The following is a 23,746-nucleotide window of genomic DNA, read 5'->3' as shown; positions in this document are numbered from 1 at the left end:
GTAAAGAAGTAAACTTTTGACTTGTTTACTGGTCTGATGCAGCGCCCCACACCCATGAAAACCCAAACCCATCTTTAACTCTCTGTGGTTTGGTCTGTTGCATGTACATTTGTGTGTGGTTATTGAGTAAATATTTTTATTTACTCTAGATGTGGGAGTGTCTGCTCCCCTTATTTTACTATGTGGGAGGTCGAGCGTCATTCTATTTCTTTTCATGTTTAAACACCCACAATACTACAAAGGGCAATTTATAGCTATTTATTTCCTTTTAAGGATTAGACGTCACTGTTTGAAGCTCACTGTTGTACGTCAAATCCACATATATTGTGTGTGTGTGTGTGTGTGTGTGTGTGTGTGTTCTGACCCGCAGTATGTCGGTTTTCAGCTGCAGCTCGGAGGAGGGTGCAGAGTGCATGAGGCCCAGCAGTGTGCCCATGTCATCGTCTCCGGAAGGTGAGAGCACCAGCTGCTGGATGATCATCAACGCATGCTCGCGACACTGCCGGTATTTCACTATGTTGTGCACGCAGCGAGCACCGCCAAACTCCCGGAACAGACCTGTAACAGAAATCGTTATGTATAACAACCTTATTCAAATTCACTAATCATCCTGTACTTTATAGTTGTAATAAACATACAAGATGATGTATACACCGATCAGGCATAACATTATGACCACCTGCCTAACATTGTGTTAGTCCCCCTTTTGCTGCTAAAACAGCCCTGACCCGTCATGCACTGTGTATTCTGACACCTTTCTATCAGAACCAGCATTAACTTCTTCAGCAGTTTGAGCAACAGTAGCTCATCTGTTGGATCGGATCACACGGGCCAGCCTTCGCTCCCCACGTGCAACAATGAGCCTTGACCGCCCATGATCCTGTCGCCGGCTCACTACTGTTCCTTTCTTGGACCACTTTTGCTAGATACTGACCACTGCAGACCGGGAACACCCCACAAGAGCTGCAGTTTTGGAGATACTCTGATCCAGTGGTCTAGCCATCACAATTTGGCCCTTGTCAAACTCGCTCAAATCCTTACACTTGCCCATTTTTCCTGCTTCTAACATCAACTTTGAGGACAAAATGTTCACCTGCTGCCTAATATATCCCACCCACTAACAGGTGCCATGATGAGGAGATCATCAGTGTTATTCACTTCACCTCTCACTGCTCATAATGTTATGCCTGATCGGTATAAAATTAAAAAAATAAATAAATAGAAGTACACTTAAACTAGTTAACCCTCTGTAAATGTAAACTCCAGGTAAACAGAATTCTGGGTTATCTTGATTGACGTTTCACACTGTAAATTCCTTAAACCCAGGGCTAAAGATCTTATTTGCATGTTTGCGGTGTCAACAACCACGACTGGATAAATACAGCATGTGACCACTTTAAATAATGGCCTGTCTCACATGCTCACATCAGTGAGAGTTGACCAGACACATCAGTTGACCAAGCTTTCACTGATATCCAATTTCCGCTCATTTATCACTGTCATGTATTTCCACTTCGCTATAGTGTGCACTTCAGTGATGTTTCGCTACCTATGTGTAGCTAAGCATCAAGGTGTGACACTAACACTGCATGGTTTCATGCCTGGCTCTGTAATGTGGCTTCACACTGCAAAAGCCATGCTAGGGTTTCATAACCCTAACACCATGAAAACAAACACCAGGAACTACAAGTGAAATGTTTATGTGAGAGTGTGTGTTACATTCAAATACACTGCTATAGTCAGATTTCTATGACAAAGTAAGAAATAATGGAGCATCCGCCATTCGAGGTCCTGTGTTACGAGTTGTTGCGGACAGAGAAACTTTCATCAACACCTTCTGAACAATAAGAATCCAGCATCTAGTATAAAGCCAGATTAAAACTGAGGACAGGAAGAAAACATTCAGAAAGAAACAGAAGGTTTTACAATAATGGTTGGAAGGGAAACGGATGCGAGGAGGAAAAGGAAGAACTAGCACACATGGGCAAGCTGAGGACAAAAAAAAAAAAAAAAACAATGATAGAGAGGAAATAGTTGCTGAGACGGACAGTCCTAAAAAAGGATCTTTTTGTTTCCCTATACACAGACAACGAGTCAGATAAGTAGAAGTGACGGCAGGAAAGTCAGTGAGGAAAATCGCAACCCCCAAGCCTCCACCCGTCACTCAGGTTTCTCTTTCACTTCCTGTGAACAGCAGCGAGACAGACCGAGAGAGACAGGGGAAAAGGAGAAGAGACATGGTAAGTTTGGACAGTTTGTCAGCAGCAGTGGTGCGTGTCTAGTTATGTAACCTTAACGCAACGGTAGCGCCTGATTTCGACCTCAGATCCTCAGCGAGCGGAAAAAAAACCCAACCCATTCCTATTCTTATTTTTCCTCTGTTTAGGACAGACGTATAGAGTAAAGGGAGGCAGAAATCAGATCTTCGCAGGATGTCTGTCTGAATAAATGAAATAAATTATAAATATGTACAGATATGCACTTTTATTAAAAACACACAGACCTGCATTGGTGTTAGAGCCCTGAAGGAGGACTGTAAGGGTTTCCATGACCAGCCATGCCAGCTGTTTCTGTTCCTCTGCCACATTGTTCTTGGAGTCACCTGATAAAGAAAATGTCCATACATGTTGTCAATTATTGTACAGAATTTAGTAAAAAGAAAGATGAAATCAAATGCTGCATAGTGTATATACTATAAATGTGTTGGTGTGTGTCACATGCATGAATTTTATATATAAAAAAGGGACTTGCACAATATTACGCCGGTGTTATGGCCAATGTATACACACACCACATACACTATACACTACATCCTTTCATAAACTACAGCAATTAAACATAAGAGTTAAGGCTCTGGGGTTTGATTGGAGCACCAGCAAGTTCCACTGTTGGACAAGTGAGTAAGGCCCTTAACCCTCCCTGCTCCAGGGGTAGTGTATCATAGCTCCCCCTGCGATCTGACCCCAACTTCCTGAGCTTGGATACGCAAAGCAAAGAATTCTACTGTGCGGTAATATATGTGTGGAGATATCTTGCCCTATTCTTCCAGTTTATCTTCAGTTATAACAATATCAGGGTTGGAATACACCCTGGATGGGACACTAGACCATCCCCAGGGCACTGTGTAGACACACACATTTCACACCACCTGCCAATTTACCATCATCAATCAACCTGCTGGCATGTTTTTTGGGAGGTCTGAAGAAACCAGACGGAACCCATACAGACATACTGAGAACATACACAGCTACACTATATTGCCAAAGGTTTTAGGACACTCCTCCAAACCATTGAATTCAGGTGTTGTATTTCAGGGTTTGGGATTGGGCCCCTTAGTTCCAGTGAGGTCAGGCACTGATGTTGGACAAGAAGGTCTGGCTCACAGTCTCAAAGGTGTTCCTTCAGGTTGAGGTCAGGACTCTGTGAAGTTCCTCCACACCAAACTCACTCATCCATGGAACAGGAAGCGGCCATCCCCAAACTGTTCCCACAAAGTTGGGAGCATGAAATGTCCAAAATGTCTTGGTATGCTGAAGCATTAAGAGTTCATTTCACTGGAACAAAGGGACCTAGCCCAACCTCTGAACTCAATGATTTGGAGGGATGTCCCAAAACTTTTGGCAACAGGGTATGTTGAGTAACCTGAACTAAGCTCTATCGTACTCATATAATCTAAAAATAATGCACATCTGTTTACAGTGTACGGAGTGAATAAATATGCTCCATCCTTGTAAATACAGAGTCTTAGCAGTACCCAGTTTCCATAAATCACAACCCATTAGGCATACCTACATTCAGCAGAAAAGAACTGAAGCCTTGTGAGTGTTTTCATTTAATAGCGATCTTTTGCACTTTTGGCTCCGTGTAAACTGCCGAGAGAGAAATGAATCTCACCCTGTTCTCCGTGGCCTTGTGCTGGCTCTTTGAGCAGAGCCGCGTACTTATGCAGCAGGTTGACGAGCACCTCGAGCAGACCGACTTCACGGAAAACGTCACCGAACACCACGTGATGCCGGCTGAGCTTCAGCAGCGTACGTGTGGCTGTGATGCTGCATCTGTAACACGTGCTTGACTTCAGCAAGACGCTGACGCTAAATAGCTCCTTGCAGGGGATGTAGTTAAGTGCAAACACCACAAACTCGAGCACCTCAAAGTATTTGACTTGGACCTCGGGCAGGCGCGGCACACGCTCGGCAAACTGGGAGAGTGTGTGTTGAGCCTCCAGGATGAAGTAGTTGGTGTGGTCGGCCGAGTAAATGTTTGCCACAGCGTCCAGGACCATACGGGCGAGGCGGCCAGTCTTGGCCTTCAGGAAGGCATTCTGGAGCACGGAGAAGGCTTGAATGTTCCTGACAGCGTGACCTGGGGAAGGAAATTGGGATAAATTTAGGCCACTTGATTTTTTTTTTTTGATTTTTTTTTGGTACCATGCCAAAACATGAAACAAAGGCACAATGGACACTCCTTAGACAACAAGTGTTAGAGCAAAAGTAAATGATATGTCCTTATGACGAGTTCAAATAATGACAAGACCACACTCAACTTTCTACAGTGGCCGAGAAGTGCCAAACAAAATAACAAATCTAAAAACACAAGGACAATTCAGACAAAATGGAAAAGGTAGGTATAGTTTGTAATGGAATTCTTACACAGCTCTGCTCTAATAACACTCCTTACATCCTTTACTCTGAAATAGTTTTGTCTTCGAGACATACCTGTGTTCTTTAAGTGAGTTTTTAGACATCGCAAACTAATCTTTGCGCCATGAAACGCTATCAGCATATCCAAAATCACGCTACAAACATCCTTCCTCAAAGCAGAGTTGAATAAATTCCATTTTCTTATAAATATAAATGTTTGTTATTTTCTTTAAAAGATTTAAAGTTGCACTATTGCAAAAAAAAAAAAAAGATGCAGAACTCCAGACATGTACAAGAACTAAAGATAGATACACAATTTCCTATTTCTTGTACTGTATATCTTGAGTGACAGATGTCTCGTCCAATCAGAGGTAAGAATTCCATTCGCAAACTATACCTATCTTTTTCGCTTTATCGGAATCATCCTATGTGTAATTTTGCTTAGCGCTTCTCGTCCTCTGTAAGATTCAGAGCCAAGTTATCCCTGCTTTCTCGGTAATCAGCATATTTCACTTTCCCTAATCGATGAGAACAAACTGTAAAAGGCATCTGTACGCTCACGAATACACATAACCGAGGGATAAAATAATTACAGCGCTTGAATTTATAGGACTTATAGGACATTCAATAAATTACGCTGATGTTTATAATCATTTAAATATGGCAAATATGTATAATGTAAAATGTTTAGCATCTTAATGTTGAGACTAAAGCTCAACAGTGATGGATATGTAACCATATTTAAGCTTAAATCTATCCCTTATTAATTCCAAAACCATTTTCTTGCATGCCAAGAAATCTACAGCATCTACACCGCTCTTTTCTTTGACTACCGACACTAAAATGAGGTTTTGCGCAGATAAAAATTGAATACCAACAGCCTCGTTTAAGGCCAGGTGGTCAAAGCAAAATGCTTATTAATATAAATACTGAAAGCAGCATCACAACAACATAATGCTTAATGAATAATAATCATTTGGAGATTATATTTTTTTATTTTTCCAGACCTACTCTGCTTTGGCTCCATCCTCAAACAGCAGTAATTATTACAGGGCATTATGAGCGCTTATTATTACTGCATGACTCTGCCGTACTCGGGCAGCTCATGATTCATCGTCTCTTTAACCCTTTCCTGCATTTTAATCACCAGAATCTGCTTCCTCCAGGCAAATACATTTGTCATCTGGGGGCAAACGGCTCCCAGGAAAGCAAGGCTTGATGTGACAGGGTGTGTAAACAATGCTATCCGGAGCCATTGTGTGTTAATTACACTACTTAACACATCACGGCGAGGCGTAGGACAGGCCAAAACAAATAGCTTAACCAGATTACACAGTAGGTGTCTGATGCGTTCCTATTAGTGCCACTTACAGCCACTGAGGCTAATGTTTTAATTCCTCCTCAGAATGCGCAGAGCCGAGGGAAAAAAATGCAAAGAAAACAATACAGGGAGTCCTGTGACCGGTTGTTGTGCTGGTGCCATGATCTTCAGGATCTGTTTTTAATAAGGATTTCTTTCTTGGCCTCAAGTGACTTTAACAAGCCTTGTCCTCAAACATTGATTTTTCAGTGACCTTTTTTTGTTGTTTTCAATAAAAAGAACCGCAAAGTGGCTACCTCGAGGGCTTGCTTTCTGTGTTCACAAGACAGTGTGATGTTTTTGATTCCTTTTTCAGAACATTCGGTTAGTTAAAAGCAGCGATTTGCAGAGAACTGAAGATTTATACCAATTAAGGGTTTGTTAGTGTGTCAGGACCAGCAGCCTGTGCTACCACAAAAATAACATTGGGAAAAAAAAAAAAAAAAAAGTATATTATGTTTAGATAAAATGCTAAATAAGTTCCTTCTCTGCCACTTTCCACATATTCTGTGTCTGTTTTTAGAGCCGTTGCCACTGGATGTACTTCAATGTGATTCATAAATAAACCACTTTCCTAAGGAACTGCTCAAACTGCATGCTAATTCTCAGCGCCTTGCTAATAGAAGTGTTTTGTGAATTCAAAAACACACACAGACCAAATCTAAGCTTATAAGAAGTGCTCATAAGAAGAATATGTGCAATATGTTCCTATAATCTGTAACACACAGAGAGAGAGAGTTTCAACCTAACCTTTCCCAGAAGGCTGTGGGACCACAAAGCCCGGTAGCAGGAAGGGAGCCCCAGTGGTCAAGCCGGCGGGTTTCAGTTCGCTGACGCCGTATGTGCTCAAAGAAGTCACCAAGTTCACCAGGTCCTTCAGAGCATCTTTGGATTCATCCTCTTTGGCCTGCTCCAATCTGGAGGTTCGGATGAATGAACACTGATTGAGCGTGTGCTGATGAGCGAGGAATAAAATATGCTTCAGTGAATTATAACGAGATACATGTTATACCTGAGCATGAGGTCGGTCAGGAACGTGTAGCCCTGACACATGCGGAAATCGTCTAATAGGGTCTGAGAGACGTCGCTGGAATCTTTCAGGAAGCAAGACAAGCCGGCGAACATCTCCACAATCTCCAGCGGTGAGAGATCGTCTGACTGCTGCATGTTCTGGATGCATGTCGATAAACACTCTTTCTCTGCAACAGTGGAGTAGTAGGACAAGTTAGCATGATTATTTTACGGTATATTGTTAATCTCGAAAACATAACACGTGATCAGGAATTACAACAGGAACAATTCGGAGGTCCAGATGACAGAAGACGCCAGCAGTACGCATGCATGAGTAAGTTCTGCTAGAGTGCACGCGGCAAAGAAAGCAATTAAAGCAGGATAAATAAATAGGACTCAGCCAGCCGTGAACTTTAAGCTGTGACTGCAAAGACAAAGCGCTTCGTAAGATCCGAGCCTCAGCCTCAAGTATGTAATTACCGTAGTAGGATTTAAAGTTGATATGCAGATTACGACGCAGGCGCTGTTGAAAAGAAATGACTTGTACTAATGTAAGTGCTTGAAGGAGGCCTGAATACAGCTGGGCTGACGATGTTTGAAATACAGCTATTTCTGTTACCGCTTTCCTGGTCACCTTCGACGTCAAAGTCTGAAATTACCGTGGATGTATTTGACGACGTTGACGCTGAGGCCGTGTCTGGAGATTGTCATGAGCACCTCGCCGGCGCTCTTCCTCCACGGCAGGTTGTGAGGAGGACACCAGGACGTGATGGCGCTGAAGAGCAGCTGCAGGTCATCTTTCTGTGCCAGTTCTTCAGCCGGAGACACGAAACTGCACAGCTTCACCAAGATCTGAGAGCAAATGAGACAGAAGAGTAAAACATTTCTTCAAAATCGTCCACCACTGTTATGGGGAAAGTACAGGGCTGTGTCTCAATTAAGTTTCCTAGCTCAGTATTTAGGGCACTGATCAGTGAGTGGGCCAATTTAACTGCAAGATCCTTCTAGCGCACTGGAACAGTGACTCCCTAAAAATCCCACAATGCACAGAGCATCGATGCTCACTATGTTTCCTTAATGGAAATGACGTCATATTTTCTGAAGCCTCTCAACTCGAAAAAATGGCTGACAAACTCTCGGCTGACTTCATTTACGAATTTAAGCAGCTTTTGGTTGCTACAAACCAACCACTACCTCATTCTGTAGCAAACTGACTGTGTATGTAAGAATGCCATTATGAAAATAACATTATGACCACCTGCCTAATATTGTATTGGTCCTCCTTTTGCTGCAAAAACAGCCCTGACCCATCATGCACTGTGTATTCTGACACCTTTCTATCAGAAACAGCATTAACCTCTTCAGTAATATGAGCAACAGTAGCTTGTCTGTTGGATCGGATCACACGGGCCAGCCTTCGCTCCCCACGTGCATCAATGAGCCTTGGCCGCCCATGACCCTGTCATCGGTTCACCACTGTTCCTTCCTTGGATCACTTTTTATACATACTGACCACTGCAGATCGGGAACACCCCACAAGAGCTGCAGTTTTGGAGATGCTCTGATCCAGTGGTCTAGCCATCACAATTTGGCCCTTCATCAAACTTGCTCAAATCCTTACGCTTGTTCATTTTTCCTGCTTCTAACACATCAACTTTGAGGACAAAATGTTCACTTACTGCCTAATATATCCCACCCACTAACAGGTGCCATGATGAGGAGATCATCAGTGTTATTCACTTCATCTCTCACAGCTCATAATGTTATGCCTGATCGGTGTATAAAACATTTCCATATAAAAATAGATCCATTATGTAAACATAAAACATGTCACAGTTTTGTGCAGTAGACTCTTAAGTTCCAACAACACTCTTGTGCCAGTAAGTCTGTTCAGGAACAAACCACAGAGTCACCACTGTAATTGGTTCAGGGCACAGACCAAAAACACGAAAACTTTAATTAAGCATTTACTGTGGAGTAACTAATGGAGCAAGCGGTTCAAAAACAAATGACTTCAGACAAGACCTTTCTTCATACTCCAGCATTGTTTCCATATGACATCATGGTATGGTTCAGAATAGTCAGTAAACACGTTAATAAATAAGAATATATTGTTATGTTTTTTTATTCCTTACATTCAGAACATTCTTCTAGTTAAAAGCAGCTATTCACATAGTAGCAAAGATTTATACCAATTAACCAGCACCAGCAGGCTGTGCTACCGCTAAAAATAACCCAAAAATATATTATGTTTATTGGGTTATTTTGAGCACACAAAGCCGCTTCCCATTTCTGCAGAGTCTGTTTTTATACCTGTTGCAATGAAATGTACTTCAGTTTGGTTTAAACATGATTCATAAATAAACCTAATTCATAAGGAACAAACTGCTTGTTAATGTTCAGCTCCTTGCTTATGAAGGAACTGTTTTGTGTGGACATCTGGATTCAAAACACACACACACACTCTTAGCAATGCACCAAAACACATTTAAAGTTTCCCCTAGGTTCCCCCTTTTAAAGCTAATTCTCCTAAAAATGGCCTGGCATATTTAACTTAATTGAGAACCCAGGGATCGTGGCATGCGCGGCTCAGCTAGACAAGAGACTTTCTCTTGTTTTGCATCGTTAAGGCTTACTAATTTATTGGACACTAGGTAAACCTGACAGAATTGACCAAAATAAGCACAAATTTTGTTTATTGCTTGTCACAGGGCCAGAAATGATCTCGACGTTCAGCAGCCTAGCTTTTACACTGGATGGATTTTATTTGCATTCGGGCTCGGGCATGCTTTAGCTGAGAAAGCACAAAACCAGATATTATCTTGTGCGAGCGAAACAAGTTCTGTTCCATTCTAAGACTTAGCTAACTTGGGATGATGATGTGTGTATACGTATATATACATATACATACATATATATACACATATATACACACATATATATACACACACACACAACATAACATTATGAGCAGTGAGAGGTGAAGTGAATAACACTGATGATCTCCTCATCATGGCACCTGTTAGTGGGTGGGATATATTAGGCAGCAAGTGAACATTTTGTCCTCAAAATTGATGTGTTAGAAGCAGGAAAAATGGACAGGCATAAGGATTTGAGTGAGTTTGATGAAGGGCCAAATTGTGATGGCTAGACCACTGGATCAGAGCATCTCCAAAACTGCAGCTCTTGTGGGGTGTTCTCGGTCTGCAGTGGTCAGTATCTATCAAAAGTGGTCCATGGAAGGACCAGGGGTGAACTGGTGACAGGATCATGGGCGGTCAAGACTCAGTAATGCACATAGGGAGTGAAGGCTGGCCCGTGTGATCTGATCCAACAGACGAGCTACTGTTGCTCAAAATTGCTGAAGAAAAAATTGTTAATGCTGGTTCTGAAAGGTGTCAGAATACACAGTGCATGACGGGTCAGGGTTGTTTTGGCAATAAAAGGAAGACCAACACAATATTAGGCAAGTGGTCATAATGTTATGCCTACTGTGTGTGTGCATGTATATATAAATGCCCTGAGTGTATTCCTGCCTCATGCCTAGCATTCCTGGGTTGGACTCTGGATCCACCGTGATCTTCACCAGGATAAATCTTTTACTGAAGACTAAATAATTAGCTTCTTTTTTTTTTTAAGATAAAGTTTGTGGCCATGTCGATGCATGTACTCGGTTTTTCTAATTCCTGCAACTCACTACCGAAGAAAACAAGAACAATTCCTCTCTAACGTGAACCTAGTCTCTCTATACAAGGTCCAGGCCTGTTGCTTGGTACTGAGGTTCCCCTTTAACTGTGGTATCTTAGTGCTTAAGGTGTTGGACTACTGATCAGAAGGTTCTACTGATCGGTGACCCAATCACAGGTCCACCAAGCTGCCACTGCTGGGCCCCTGAGCAAGGCCCTTAACCCTCAATTGCTCAGTTTGTAAACAGAACACGACTGATTTGTCTCTGCTACCACCCGTACACAAGATTCCAGCATGAACTCACTTGAACGAAGACTTTCTGCAGTAGAGCTCGGCGGTCCGCCAGGGGCAGTTCGGTCTGGGTGGCACCGGGAACCTCGGGCATGTGGGGCAGGTCGAAGAACAGATAGAGACATTTCACCAGCGTTGAGGGAACTGACATGGTGGTCATGCAGTCCACTGTTTTCTGCAGGATGGAAAAAAAAAAGAGAGACAGTTTAGCTTGAGGCGTTTCTTCTATATATATTTTTAAAAAAAAAAACACGATTTGACAAGGAGAGCTCTGCGTTCCAGCTTTACACCACAGCCAGTCATATCCATAAGATCAAAGTAGTTCAGTTTAGCGAAGAAACCACTAAACCTCCATCTATTTCATCTACAGAACACGATGCTGAAAAGTGTATTCTAGGAAAAACGTTAAATAATAAGTGGTGAGAAGTTGTGAAAAGCAGTAGCTTCTCTTCGCTACGGTCCCAGCAGATCATGAGAGATGAACAGAACGGCTTGTTAAGACTCCAGACAACCCTAAAGTGTCCTCAGCTTCTCTGGGACAGGTCGAGAATCAAACCATCAATGCTCCTACATTATCAACATCTCACTGATACCATGCTGGAATTTGGAGATGAGAGATAAAACAAAAACAACAACAAGAAGAAGTCCAGATCTCAGTGTCCTCATACTCAGATTTACGGTCTGTAGGGATGTGAAAATGATAACAAGCGCAGAAAAAAACAGAAGATCTATGAGAAAGCGGATTTGTGAAAGCGGAAAGTTCATAACCTTTAAAGCTTGATCCTTTGCTTTAACATTGAATATGCAGAACTGTAATTCAGCTGATGCTTAGTTAGTAGAGTAGTAGCAAATGTTTCTTCCTCTTCTTTATTCAGATCAGCAGATCATGAAAGACCGCAAACCAGTGTGTCATTCTTGGTCACTGAAATAAATCGTGGTGATCTTTTAGCAATATAACTAAAGAAGTGATCCTTCTCAATGAAAATGTATCCCATAATATCTCATTCAGCCCTGTGTATGCACTATGCACCGTGTTGGCTATCAGTCTCACTGCTAACACCGGACCCAGTGTTTTTTGCCCATCAGAATGGTTTAATGTGCTCTGAGAGAGCGTGTGGCCATATTTGGGACAAGAAGGATGACCTCAGCCTGAGGCTCAGGTGTTTTTTATGCGAAACGAAGGCGAGCTCAGCGTGAACACCTACGTTAGTCACCGCTTTGATGCTTAACTACGGCTAAATCGGACCAGTGGCGTGGAAAAGCAGCGACGGCGATAAAGGAGAGAGAAAAAAATAAGTTCTGTATATTGATTTATTGAAAAGGCATCCTGTTGAGTCAGGCAGATGATTCATTCACAAACACACACACACACACACACACACACACCTCAGACCTCAGAGTTCAACGACCCCTGAGTCACATGAACACGCTGAAGATGCCGAAATGAAGACAGCAGAAATGAAAAAGCTGTAAACACAACATAACATGATATTCAGTATGTTCTCCAATAAAAAAAAAGCAAGCAGTTGGAAACCATATTATTTCCATCTGAGGCTGGAAACTCTGTCACGGCAAACCCTTGCTTTTTATTGTTTCTAACGACAGTAAGAAATCCGAGGCTGTAGTTTTGTGCGAGAATCGGAATGACAGTTGGATTTATCTCAGCAGGGGAGGTGTTGTAGTGGCAGACGGTCAGAGCCAGGAATAGCTCTCTCTCTTTCTCTCTCTCGGTGTGGACTGCACCTGAATGCTAATGACACTGAGCAGACCCCGCTGCTTAAAGGTCAAGATCACGCAGATGACATGGAGAAATTAGAAGTGACCGCTGGACAACTGAGAGACGGCAGGAGAAGAGTCGTCCGGCTATCTGCTAGAGCATGTGTGGATAGGAGAATGGAAATGGACTGTTGTGGGAGTGCGCTGAGTCAGATTTTCTTGAAGGGGGTGTCGCCTACGCAATTGATGGAAGAAAAATACATTGAAAATGCAAAAAGAAAAAAGAGAGAGAGAGAGTCAGTAAGCTAGTGTTGAAAACACACACACACACACACTCTCATGCTCATCTAACATCTCACCTGGGTGTCTAAACACTTGCAGGGGCAATGGAGGGGGGAACTCTTTCTGCACATGTTTAAGCGGTAACTTGTTGCAAAGTACTCAGAAGTCATAATGTAGAGCTCCTTTGCAGAATGTGTGAAGCTTGACAGTCTAATGCATTCAGTAAAACACTGAGAGCCAAACATACACAGGCTATTTTAAGACCCTTTTTCCAGAATTTCAGCTGTATTGGCTACCTTTTGAAACACAGTATACAGCAGGAAATGATTAGTTTCAAACTGCTGACAAAGCTTCTGGACGACCGGATGGATTTATGATGCGTCAAATAAACAAAAAAACACTGGCTGACGAATGCTGACTGATTTCCCATGATCATGAACTGATGCTTGGAATTCTGTGATGACAATTTGAACAGCATGAACAACAGGAAATGAGATAATGAACCAGTGTGTATAAATTACATAACTTAAAAACTTAAAAATGTAGCACATGTTAGAACAGTTTTTGGCATTGTGTAAGCGGTCTGTAGGGCTAGAGGAACGCATACCTGGCCAGAGGAGGCCAACAGGTTGATGGTGGTCAGAAGCATCCAACCACGACTTGCCTCTTCGCTCTGATTCACCTCCAGAAACTGCACAATGGCCCTGCTGGCTGCCTCTGTGTTGAAACACACACACACACAGAGTCAGCTGAATTCATTTTCGCACACGGGTCCGTATCCGGGCTCATCTGCGGGTGGATAGTGAGTCAATTAGACATGATGACATGCCAAAGCTACGAATCGTCCATGCATGACTGCTCCTGCTGCGGCTTATTCCCCAACCACACACACAAAATGAGTAATATATGTAAATGAGGTCAAGAACAAAAATAATTGCAGCTTGACAAAGGGAAAAAAAGCAGTCAACATGTAATCAAAACGGTCCTGAGAGTTACTATAGCATCTTGTCTTTAAACATGGCTACTGGTTTGGTGCTTGGCCTCCTAAAATAAAATAAAAAATAAAAAAGATTGATCTGGATGTGGGTTTGTACACAGATGGCTCCTGAAAAACAGATCTTCACATATTATATTATACGGCTTATTAATACACGCACAAATAATGAAGTCAAAAGTATGTGAAGCACACACACACAAAGTTTCCGTCTTGCTTTCTTTCAAGTCCCTATTGTTCTGTTGAATCTGGTGCTGATTTCACTCTATTTGAATCATTAACATGTGTGACATATGGACTCGGCCTTTTCTCCGTTTTCGCTCACACATGCCCTGACATTTTGCTGTTTTTTTTACACAGTTTTTGAGAACCAGGTCACCACCATTCCACCATTCCTCACAGCAGCAGTGAAGTTTTTGGGTTAAAACACACCGTATCATTTTGCAGGTTCAACTCAATCTGTCCAAAAACGAGGTGGGAACGATCGTGATTTTATCAACACTATCAGGTTTTTTTTTCCCACCTTGCTTTAGTCAGATGTGTTAGTAATATCACATTAAGCCTGCTATTTAGATTAAGACTAAGCCTGATTTAGCACCACTGGCTTAGCTGAACATGGCTGATAAAATATTAAAAGAATTAAAATAGTCCAGTGTTTCTATGAAACAATATTTGTCAAGAGTGCAAACACAATATGCTATATAGAGTATTTTAGATACTTTAAGAAAGAAACAGGACCTCTTCTTTGTATTTACACCACTTTCTGTGGCAAAAAAGCAGTCTACTGATGTACATGCTACATTTAATTCACCTTTTTAAATAGACGCGCATTTGCAAATGTAATTGTAAGTTATAAAAATATATAATAAATTTTAAATTGTCAGTATACACCGATCAGGCATAACATTAAGAGCAGTGAGAGGTGAAGTGAATAACACTGATGATCTCCTCATCATGGCACCTGTTAGTAGGTGGGATATATTAGGCAGCAAGTGAACATTTTGTCCTCAACGTTGATGTGTTAGAAGCAGGAAAAATGGGAAAGCGTAAGGATTTGAACGAGTCGATGAAGAGCCAAATTGTGATGGCTAGACGACTGGATCAGAGCATCTCCAAAACTGCAGCTCTTGTGGGGTGTTCCCGGTCTGCAGTGGTCAGTATCTATCAAAAGTGGTCCAAGGAAAGAACAGTGGTGAACCGGTGACAGGGTCATGGACGACCAAGGCTCAAGCGAAGGCTGGCCCGTGTGATCCGATCCAACAGACGAGAGCTACTGTTGCTCAAACTGCTGAAGAAGTTAATGCTGGTTCTGATGGAAAGGCGTCAAAATACACAGTACATGAAGAGTCAGGGCTGTTTTGGCAGCAAATGGAGGGGACCAACACAATATTAGGCATTTTATTGGTATGGAGCATATGTAGGTCATATAAATTTCAGCCTGTGCCAAAAAAAAAAAAAAATGCTTTGAGCATCACACCTGGGCCTGATGTTCTCCTTTGGTCATCTTATCACTTCAGGTGGTCAGGTCTAAACTGGGCTGACTGGTAAGAATAAATGCGCTTTTACTTATTACGTCTCATATCAATGCAAAAAACGACAGCTTTTAATTATTATATTGAAGATGATCCTTTTCTGAAGAAGATCCATTCCTCCAGACTTCCAGCTAATGTCTGTTTCCCGCACACGTCCAGCTGTTGAGGGACTGGGGAACATATGCTTGGGGGTGATTTGATCAGAACTTTGACATTGCATCCGGTGCCAAAACAAGCCATGAGCAATAATTCACTCAGTAAGGCTTTGGAGATGAAAAGATGCAATAACTCATGTAGGAGTCTCATAGGTTCCTTGGAAGGTTTCAAATCAGAAGCAGAGACGAGAGGGCACGAAGAAGAACGTAATAACTGCACTCACATTGCTAGCTTGTTCCTAGAGAAGTCTGTGTGGCTAAAAAGAACTCTTCAGATCATACCCTGGACATCAAAAACAGTATAGTTTTTAGAATAACAAAGACGACAGGCTGTAGTGATGTGTGTGTGTGTGTGTGTGGGGTCACACCTGTAGATTTATTAGACGCTCTCCGTCTGATCTCGGTCACCATGAGTCTGGACACCTGAGTGGTGAACTGCAGCAGATCAGAGAATTTTTCGTGCATGGAGCTTGGAGGAGCGTTCCCAAACACCTGTCACAAACATACACAGAGACAATGCATCAACATCACTGGTCATTAAATCACTTCCTAGGAGACTGGAGCTCTAGTGTGGGTCATTTTTAGGAAAAGAATTCATTTGGTCTTGGCCAGTACCTATCAGATTTATCTTGCAAACAAATTATTATAAAAATTTTCTTTATTTATTGCTTCTCTGTGCTTTCCACATATAAACCCATTCTATTTAAATTGTCATTAGATTCCAGCTGACTAATTAATTCCGATTAACATTGCCAAAAGTTTTGGAACGGCTGCCTTTACATGCACATGAATGTAATATGGAGTTGACCTGCTCCTTGCAGCTATAACAGCTTCAACTCTTCTGGGAAGGCTTTCCACAAGGTTTAGGAGTGTGTTCATGGGAATTTTTGACCATTCCTCTAGAAGCGCATTTGTGAGGTCAGGCACTGATGTTGGTCGAGAAGACCTCGCTCGCAGTCTCCGCTCTAATTCATCCCAAAGGTGTTCTATCAGGTTGAGGTCAGGACTCTTCCCACAAAGTTGGGAGCATGAAATTGTCCAAAATATCTTGATAAGCTGAAGCATTAAGAGTTCCTTTCACTGGAACTAAGGGGGCCAAACCCAACCCCTGAAAAACAACTCCTCAAACATTTGGAGGGGTGTCCCAAAACTTTTGCCAATATAAGTATAGATAAAGACGAGCTCTGATTTTCACTACAGTAACTTATTTCTTAAATAATGCTCCATGGACCCCATTCTAAGGCCCATAATTGTAGATTACTTTAAGAGACTCAAAAACAAAATTAAAATTGTTTTACAAGGTAGCGTTCATCCCCACCTCCGTCATGTAATTGCGAGTGTTTGAGTCTCAGATGAGCTCTATAACACTGGCACTCAGCAGTTAGAGCACATTTCACGCATGATTATTAAAACCAGTCACTGCTTTCCCTATTATCGTGTCTGCTCCATTATGCTTCATCAAGTACTCTTCAAATCCTCAGGACCACACTCCTCGTGAAATTATGATCGCGATGACGGACATTAGCAGCTTTTCTGTATAATCAGAGCCTGAAGAGTAATAACGCAGAGCTCTTGACCACACTGAGACTCTTGATGTCATGATGAATAACCTTCTTGGGTAAAGCACTAGACATAAAGCAAATAGGGAATAAATGTAGTGAAAATATTTCGGCTGGGAAAACGCTGGCTAAGCTCTAAAAGCTCCAGATGGGATTCAGTTAAGCTTTAATAAACGATGAGCGTTTCCACTGATTGCTGTCTCACTACAAAACCTTATTTACCCATGGTGCTCTGTGTGACGAGTCACAGCACTGACAAATAACTCTTTCATGCAACAATTATTATAAAACACATCCTTTAGATGATAGTCTTCGAATTGCACGTCATAAACATTTTGACATTTCCCAAATCAGCTCTATTTTTAATTAAAAAGCGTAAATGGATTGCTCATGTCTAGAATTACAATAATTGGGGGGGGGTAGGAAGAGAGACACAAAGAGACAAAAAAACAGAGAGAGAGAGAGAGAGAGAAATAGGAAGAGAGACAGAGAGAGACAGATAGAGAGAGAAATAGGAAGAGAGACAGAGAGAAAGAGAGAGAGAGAGAGAGAGAGAGAGAGAGAGAGAGACAGACAGAGTGAGAGAGAAGACAGACAAAGAAACAGACGGACAGACAGAGAGAGAGAGAGAGAGAGAGAGAAATAGGGACAGATATACAGAGAGAGAGAGAGAGCGAGAGAGAGAGAGAGAGAGACAGACAAACAGACAGAGAAAGAGACAGAGACAGACAGACAGACAGAGAGAAAGAGACAGAGAGACAGACAGACAGACAGAGAGAAAGAGACAGAGAGACAGACAGACAGAGAGAGAGAAAGAGAGAGAGAGACAGGCAGACAGACAGACAGAGAGAGAGAGAGAGAGAGAGAGAGAGAGTGAGAGCAAGAGAGAAAGACAGACAGGCAGACAGACAGACATTTCTACTATTAAAACACAACATTAAAGGATCTCTCTCAGTGTTCGGACATGTTGTAATAATTTCATCCAGTTGCATTGAGATCTACTCCAGACGTTAAGAATGATATTATTTTATGATTATGTGTCTGGAAGACTGAAAGGAAACTCGATACTGTGCTCCTGCTATATTTAGACAGTTAGAGTACTGCAGTATTCAGGTGCTGTTTTATTAGCGTCATCATCACCACGGAGCAGCAGGTCACTGCATTCCTCACCCTGTTAAAGACGGGCAGCATCATGTAGAGCTTCTCCTCCTGCTCCTTCTGGGTCATGTGACGCGGCGGGTGGCAGAGCTCGGAGAAGAGGCGGCGCAGGTGCATGAGGCCCAGCGCGTTGTCCTGAGGGCTGCACTCGTCCTGCCGCGGCCGCCCCATGATCCTCTTCACCATGTTCATCTTCAGCGGCTTCTTCAGGCCAAAGCCGGCCCTGAGACAAAACAGGAGCATGGAGAACAATCAGATGAGTGTTAAACACCTACTATAGAATTATCTCGAAATAACATTACCATTTATAGCTGTGCCTAATTCTGCACGTTTTGTACTACACTGTATACTACGTCTGGCTGATACTGCCCCAAAAAAATAGAAAGAGAGAGACATAGAGACAGAGAGAGACAAAGAGAGAGAGAGACACACGGGGGGCAGACAGACAGACAGAGAGAGAGACAAACAGACAGAGAGTCTATTTTCTTATTCCGAGGAGGCTGCAGGAGCACGTCAAATCCAACACAGAATAAAAGCTAGAGCATCATTTCCACAGCTTTCCAGCACACGTTTCAGTGAACAGGAAAACAGGAGGACATGATCCAAACACGGGACCCTCACCACACTACATCCTGCTCCGCAGTGCTCAGGTGAGACCAGCAGCTACAGGGTGTACACCAAGTGCAGGAGAGCAAACAACAAGGTACGACAAACAAGCGTGACATGACACCCAGTTCGCTCCACAGAGTCTGATCAGACAAAATGCTACTGGTTTAGACTGGGTGTGAAGTTAACCACCACCACATGTGTACTCTACCATTATTTTAATACTAAACATTTCATATTATAAACAGTATTTTTAAGTACAGCGCCCACATATCGCCACAATCACTTCAAACTGGTCTCGTTCATTTGTGCATGTTTGTGTACACAAAATAAACATGTGCTCATTCAATTTCAGATAATAAAAGCTTTTTTTACTCAAACATTTATTTGTGCATGTAACAAGAGGAGCAAAACTAAAAAACAGAGAGAGAGAGAGAGAGAGAGACTGACCAACAGACAGACAGAGAGAGACTGACAGAGAGAGACAGAGAGACAGACAGACAGACATACAGAGAGAGTCTGACAGAGAGACAGACAGACAGAGAAAGACTGATAGACTGAGAGAGACAGACAGAGAGAGACTGACAGACATACAGAGAGACAGACAGAGAGAGACTGACAGACATACAGAGAGACAGAGACAGACAGACAGACAGACAGACAGACAGAGAGACAGGTAGAAAGACTGACGGACAGACAGACAATCAGACAGAGAGAGAGAGAGAGAGAGAGAGAGAGAGACTGACCGACAGACAGAGAGAGACTGACAGAGAAAGACAGAGACTGCCAGAGAGACAGACAGAGACTGACAGACATACAGAGAGACCGACAGACAGAGAGAGACTGCCAGAGAGACAGACAGAGAGAGAGAGAGAGAGAGAGAGAATAAATAGAGAAGTGAACTGATAGGGTTGTGTTAGATTTCTGATCATGGTGAGCTAACCTCACACGTGTTGGTTTTGTATGTGAAAGTGCAGATAACACAAACATGAAGGTGTGCTTCCTCACAGCAGATCTAAAAGCCTAAATATGATTAGTGTTGGAAGTTTAAGACTCGTGATGAGAGAGAGCACTCTGAAGGCTGCTGCTGCTGCGACCCAATCGAAAAGCATTACAGGCTTTTCAGTCACATTAGGTGCCTTAGATGTGGTCAGAGAGCTCTAATGAGGAATGCAGAAAGGCTTTCCTGACTGTTAAAGAAGCTGACAGACTGGAATGTTTTTCCCTCCTCAGAGCACCTTACTGCCACGGCATGGCCTAAAAGCAGCGCTGCCAACATTAGAAACAAGAACAACCTAGCAGGCAGAGGGGGAGAGAGAGAGAGAGAGAGAGAGAGAGAGGATGCAAAAGAGAAATAGGAGCAAACAGGAATAGAGAGGCAGAGAAAGAGAGAGAGAGAGAGAGAGAGAGAGAGGGGGCAAGAGAGACAAAGAGAGAGAGAGACACACACATGGACAGATAGCGAGAAAGAGAGAAAGGGGGCAAGAGAGACAGATAAAGAGAGAGAGACACAGACAGATAGCGAGAGAGAGACAAAGACAGGCAGAAGAGAGAGAGAGAGAGAGACATACACACAGACAGATAGTGAAAGACAGGCAGGAGAGAGAGACAATAGTGACAATATAAATCACAGAAATGTACAGTTTTTAAATGTGGAAAAACAACATTTTATTAATTATTTATTATTTATTTTAACACTTATTTATTAATTATTTCATTAAGAATTCATTAATTATTTATTTTATTATTTAATTACTAATTATTTATTTTATTCATTATGCCTCGAATTTAACGGCACTCTCTAAACCCCAGAGGTCCCATTCTACAAAATCTATAGAGTTAAAATAAAGTGTAACAGCCAAGTTGTCTATGATGATGACTAAAAAATACAGGGTGCAGAAGTCGGGCATTTTAGGCGACTTTGGAGCTCTATTTCTGGTTAAACTGATGCCTCGGGACCTGCTACAAACCTCATTACACTTCAACCGTTCATTCTCACCTTCTCAAAAACGCAAAAATTTGTTCATTAATTTATTAGTGTGTAATGTTTTTTAACAGTGCACCAGTAGTACATTTTGTTTACAGTACCTTTGTTTATAGTTATATGATGTTGTCAAAAGTTTTGGGACACCCCTCCAAATCATTGCGTTTAGGGGTTGGGCTTGGCCCCTTAGTTCCAGTGAAAGGAACTCTTAATGCTTCAGCATAACAAGACATTTTGGACAATTTCATGCTCCCAAATTTGTGGGAACAGTTTGGGGATGACCCCTTCCTGTTCCAACATGTGACTGCACACCAGTGCACAAAGCAAGGTCTGTAAAGTACTGAACCTGATAGAACACCTTTAGGATGAATTAGAGTGGAGACTGCGAGCCAGGCCAAAACTGGGAGGTCAGGCACTGATGTTGGACGAGAAGGCCTGGCTCGCAGTCTCCGCTCTAATTATTCCCAAAGGTGTTCTATCAGGTTGAGGTCAGGACTCTGTGCAGGTCAGTCAAGTTCCTCCACACCAAACTCGCTCACCCATGTCTTTATGGACCTTGCTTTGTACACTGGTGTACAGTCATGTTGGAACAGGAAGGGGTCATCCCCAGTTGGGAGGATGAAAATGTCTTGGTATGCTGAAGCATTAAGAGTTCCTTTCACTGGAACTAAGGGGCCGAGCCCAACCCCTGAAAAACAACACCTGAATTCAATGATTTGAAGGGGTGTCCCAAAACTGCAGACGATCCTGTAATAACAATTTACAGTACTTTACAGTCCGAGTTCAAATCGGTAGGAGTTTTAAACAGAATGAAATCTCAGTTCGAATCATTATTATCGATCAGGATGACAAATTCAGCACTGCTGGATCCTGGTGAAGCAGCCTGTCTAACATTCGCATGTGAGATGGAAATCAAAGGAAAGTTGGCTCGTTCGTTTCGTGCAGCAGTGACGGTCACGTCAACATGCTCGGTAGGTTTTACTCTCATAGCACGACAATAGCAGCGGCAAACAATTACATCATCTGGGTTAGGCCACGTCCCAAACCACTAACTAGCATAGTGAATGTATTCAGTGGGGCACTTTGAAATGATTCCAAAAAAGTCTGGTGTCTTGGTGACATGAAAACATAAATAAAATAAAGAAAGGCTGCTGAGAGAACGACTGTTTATAGCTGTGTATAAGCACTTTATAACAGTCTTGTGGACGCTCCATACAATTAATCGTAAGCGCAGTTCATTAATAAATTTTAAAAATTTGTCAAATTTCCGTGGTATAAAGAGGAAAATAATCCACTTCGGAGTGGAAACTGTACCGATGCCTAACATCAGGCTTGCTGTTGTTTATTTCCCTATAACGGCATGTCCGGTTTTCCGGTGTTTTATTCCGCTTTCTTACACTGCAATGCCTGAATTAAAATTCTCAAAGCACTCCTGAGCAGGCCCAGCTAGTGACACTGAACAATAACAAAGGAAAAGGAGGTCAGTTTCACCAAAAAAAAAAAAAAAAAAATGATTAGGCTTTATCATGCACGGAGAATCGCTGAAGCATAAATGATATGTCTAACAAGTATTAATGTCTCCAGGGATCTCACAGGATGCTGACTGAGATTCGAACAAGTAGTGGAAGATCCAGAGTTAGCAGAAATTGACCTCTAAGAAAATCACAGTGAGGTTTCAGAGACGTGAAAGCGATAGGTCTCTTTAGCGTTGGAGCAGAAGTCTGCGGGTAACCAGCGCACTTTTATTATAAGGGCACGAATCCCTTCAGTTGGGCCTCAGCAGACTCTCGGAACTTGGGAAAAGTGTGAACTGCTTGGCACCTTGGCATGACGTGAATGAGTAATGAGCCTGTTTTTCTGGTAAAATGCAAGCCTAATGCATTCTTGAGAAGCTGCAGAAAAGAAATTTGCATGTGTGGTCAGGCAAAAAAAACAAAACAGCTCATGGCCGACTCCTGCTGCTCTGTATGTCTGCTCCCAACTCCATTACTGCGCACAGTTAGATTCCATCCTTTAGGAAATGAGGATGAAGTCAGGCTGATATGCATATGGCCTTTTCGAGAAGCTATACATGCTTTCACAGGTGACATTAATGACACAGCACCTACTATTCCTACAAGACACTGAAAAGACAAAATTCTGTTCCATATGCAATAGTGAATATATTTATAAAACACTGGGGGGTTTTTTTCCGGCAAAAAATGTTGGAGGAATTTGTTCATTTATTTACTAGTTTTTAATGTTTTTAACAATGAACCAATAATACATTTAGTTTACAGTACACAGTACAGAAAGAGAGAGAAAGAGACATGAGGGGCAGGGAGGGAGGCAGAGAAGGAGAGAGGTGGGGGGCAGATAGAGAGGAGAGGAGAGAGAGAGAGAGAGAGAGAGAGAGAGAGAGAAAGAGAGGCAGATAGATAGGAGAGACAGGGAGGGAGGGAGGGAGGGAGACAGAGAAGGAGAGGGAGAGAGAGGGAGAGCAGAAAGAGAGGGAGGAATGGAGAGAGAGAGAAACAGAGAGAGAGAGAGAGAGAGAGAGAGAGGGAGAAAGGGAGGAATGGAGGGAGAGAGACAGACAGACACATTCAGAGAGTAAGAGAGAGAGGCAGATAGAGAGGAGACAGAGGAAGGGAGGGAGAGAGAGAAACAGAGGGAGAGGGGGTAGCAGAAAGAGAGAGGGGAGGGGGGGGGAATGGAGGGAGAGAGAGTCAGACACACATTCAGAGAGTAAGAGAGAGCGGCAGATAGAGAGGAGACAGGAAGGGAGGGAG

General features: G+C 42.5%; 1 protein-coding gene across 5 annotated transcripts in view; it reads right to left on the bottom strand.

Moving 5' to 3' along the window:
* Positions 1-23,746, bottom strand: part of wdfy3 (WD repeat and FYVE domain containing 3) — a 95,125-nt gene that overhangs the window by 59,391 nt on the left and 11,988 nt on the right. For all 5 annotated transcript variants that reach the window (XM_058375128.1, XM_058375125.1, XM_058375126.1 and 2 more), the window contains exons 2-11: positions 18,398-18,608; positions 16,037-16,160; positions 13,595-13,704; positions 11,003-11,164; positions 7,671-7,863; positions 7,013-7,199; positions 6,751-6,917; positions 3,895-4,362; positions 2,504-2,602; positions 365-558 (exon numbers count right to left, since the gene is read on the bottom strand). In XM_058375128.1, coding sequence (XP_058231111.1) covers positions 365-558; positions 2,504-2,602; positions 3,895-4,362; positions 6,751-6,917; positions 7,013-7,199; positions 7,671-7,863; positions 11,003-11,164; positions 13,595-13,704; positions 16,037-16,160; positions 18,398-18,577 — 1,884 coding nt within the window. In that variant the 5' untranslated portion in view covers positions 18,578-18,608. The remainder of the gene's footprint in view (positions 1-364; positions 559-2,503; positions 2,603-3,894; positions 4,363-6,750; positions 6,918-7,012; positions 7,200-7,670; positions 7,864-11,002; positions 11,165-13,594; positions 13,705-16,036; positions 16,161-18,397; positions 18,609-23,746) is intronic.

Source organism: Hemibagrus wyckioides, linkage group LG22 (assembly GCF_019097595.1).
Source record: "Hemibagrus wyckioides isolate EC202008001 linkage group LG22, SWU_Hwy_1.0, whole genome shotgun sequence".
NCBI lineage: Eukaryota > Metazoa > Chordata > Actinopteri > Siluriformes > Bagridae > Hemibagrus > Hemibagrus wyckioides.
The sequence above is the reverse complement of the archived record's forward strand: the minus strand, read 5'-3'. Positions and strand labels throughout refer to the sequence as shown.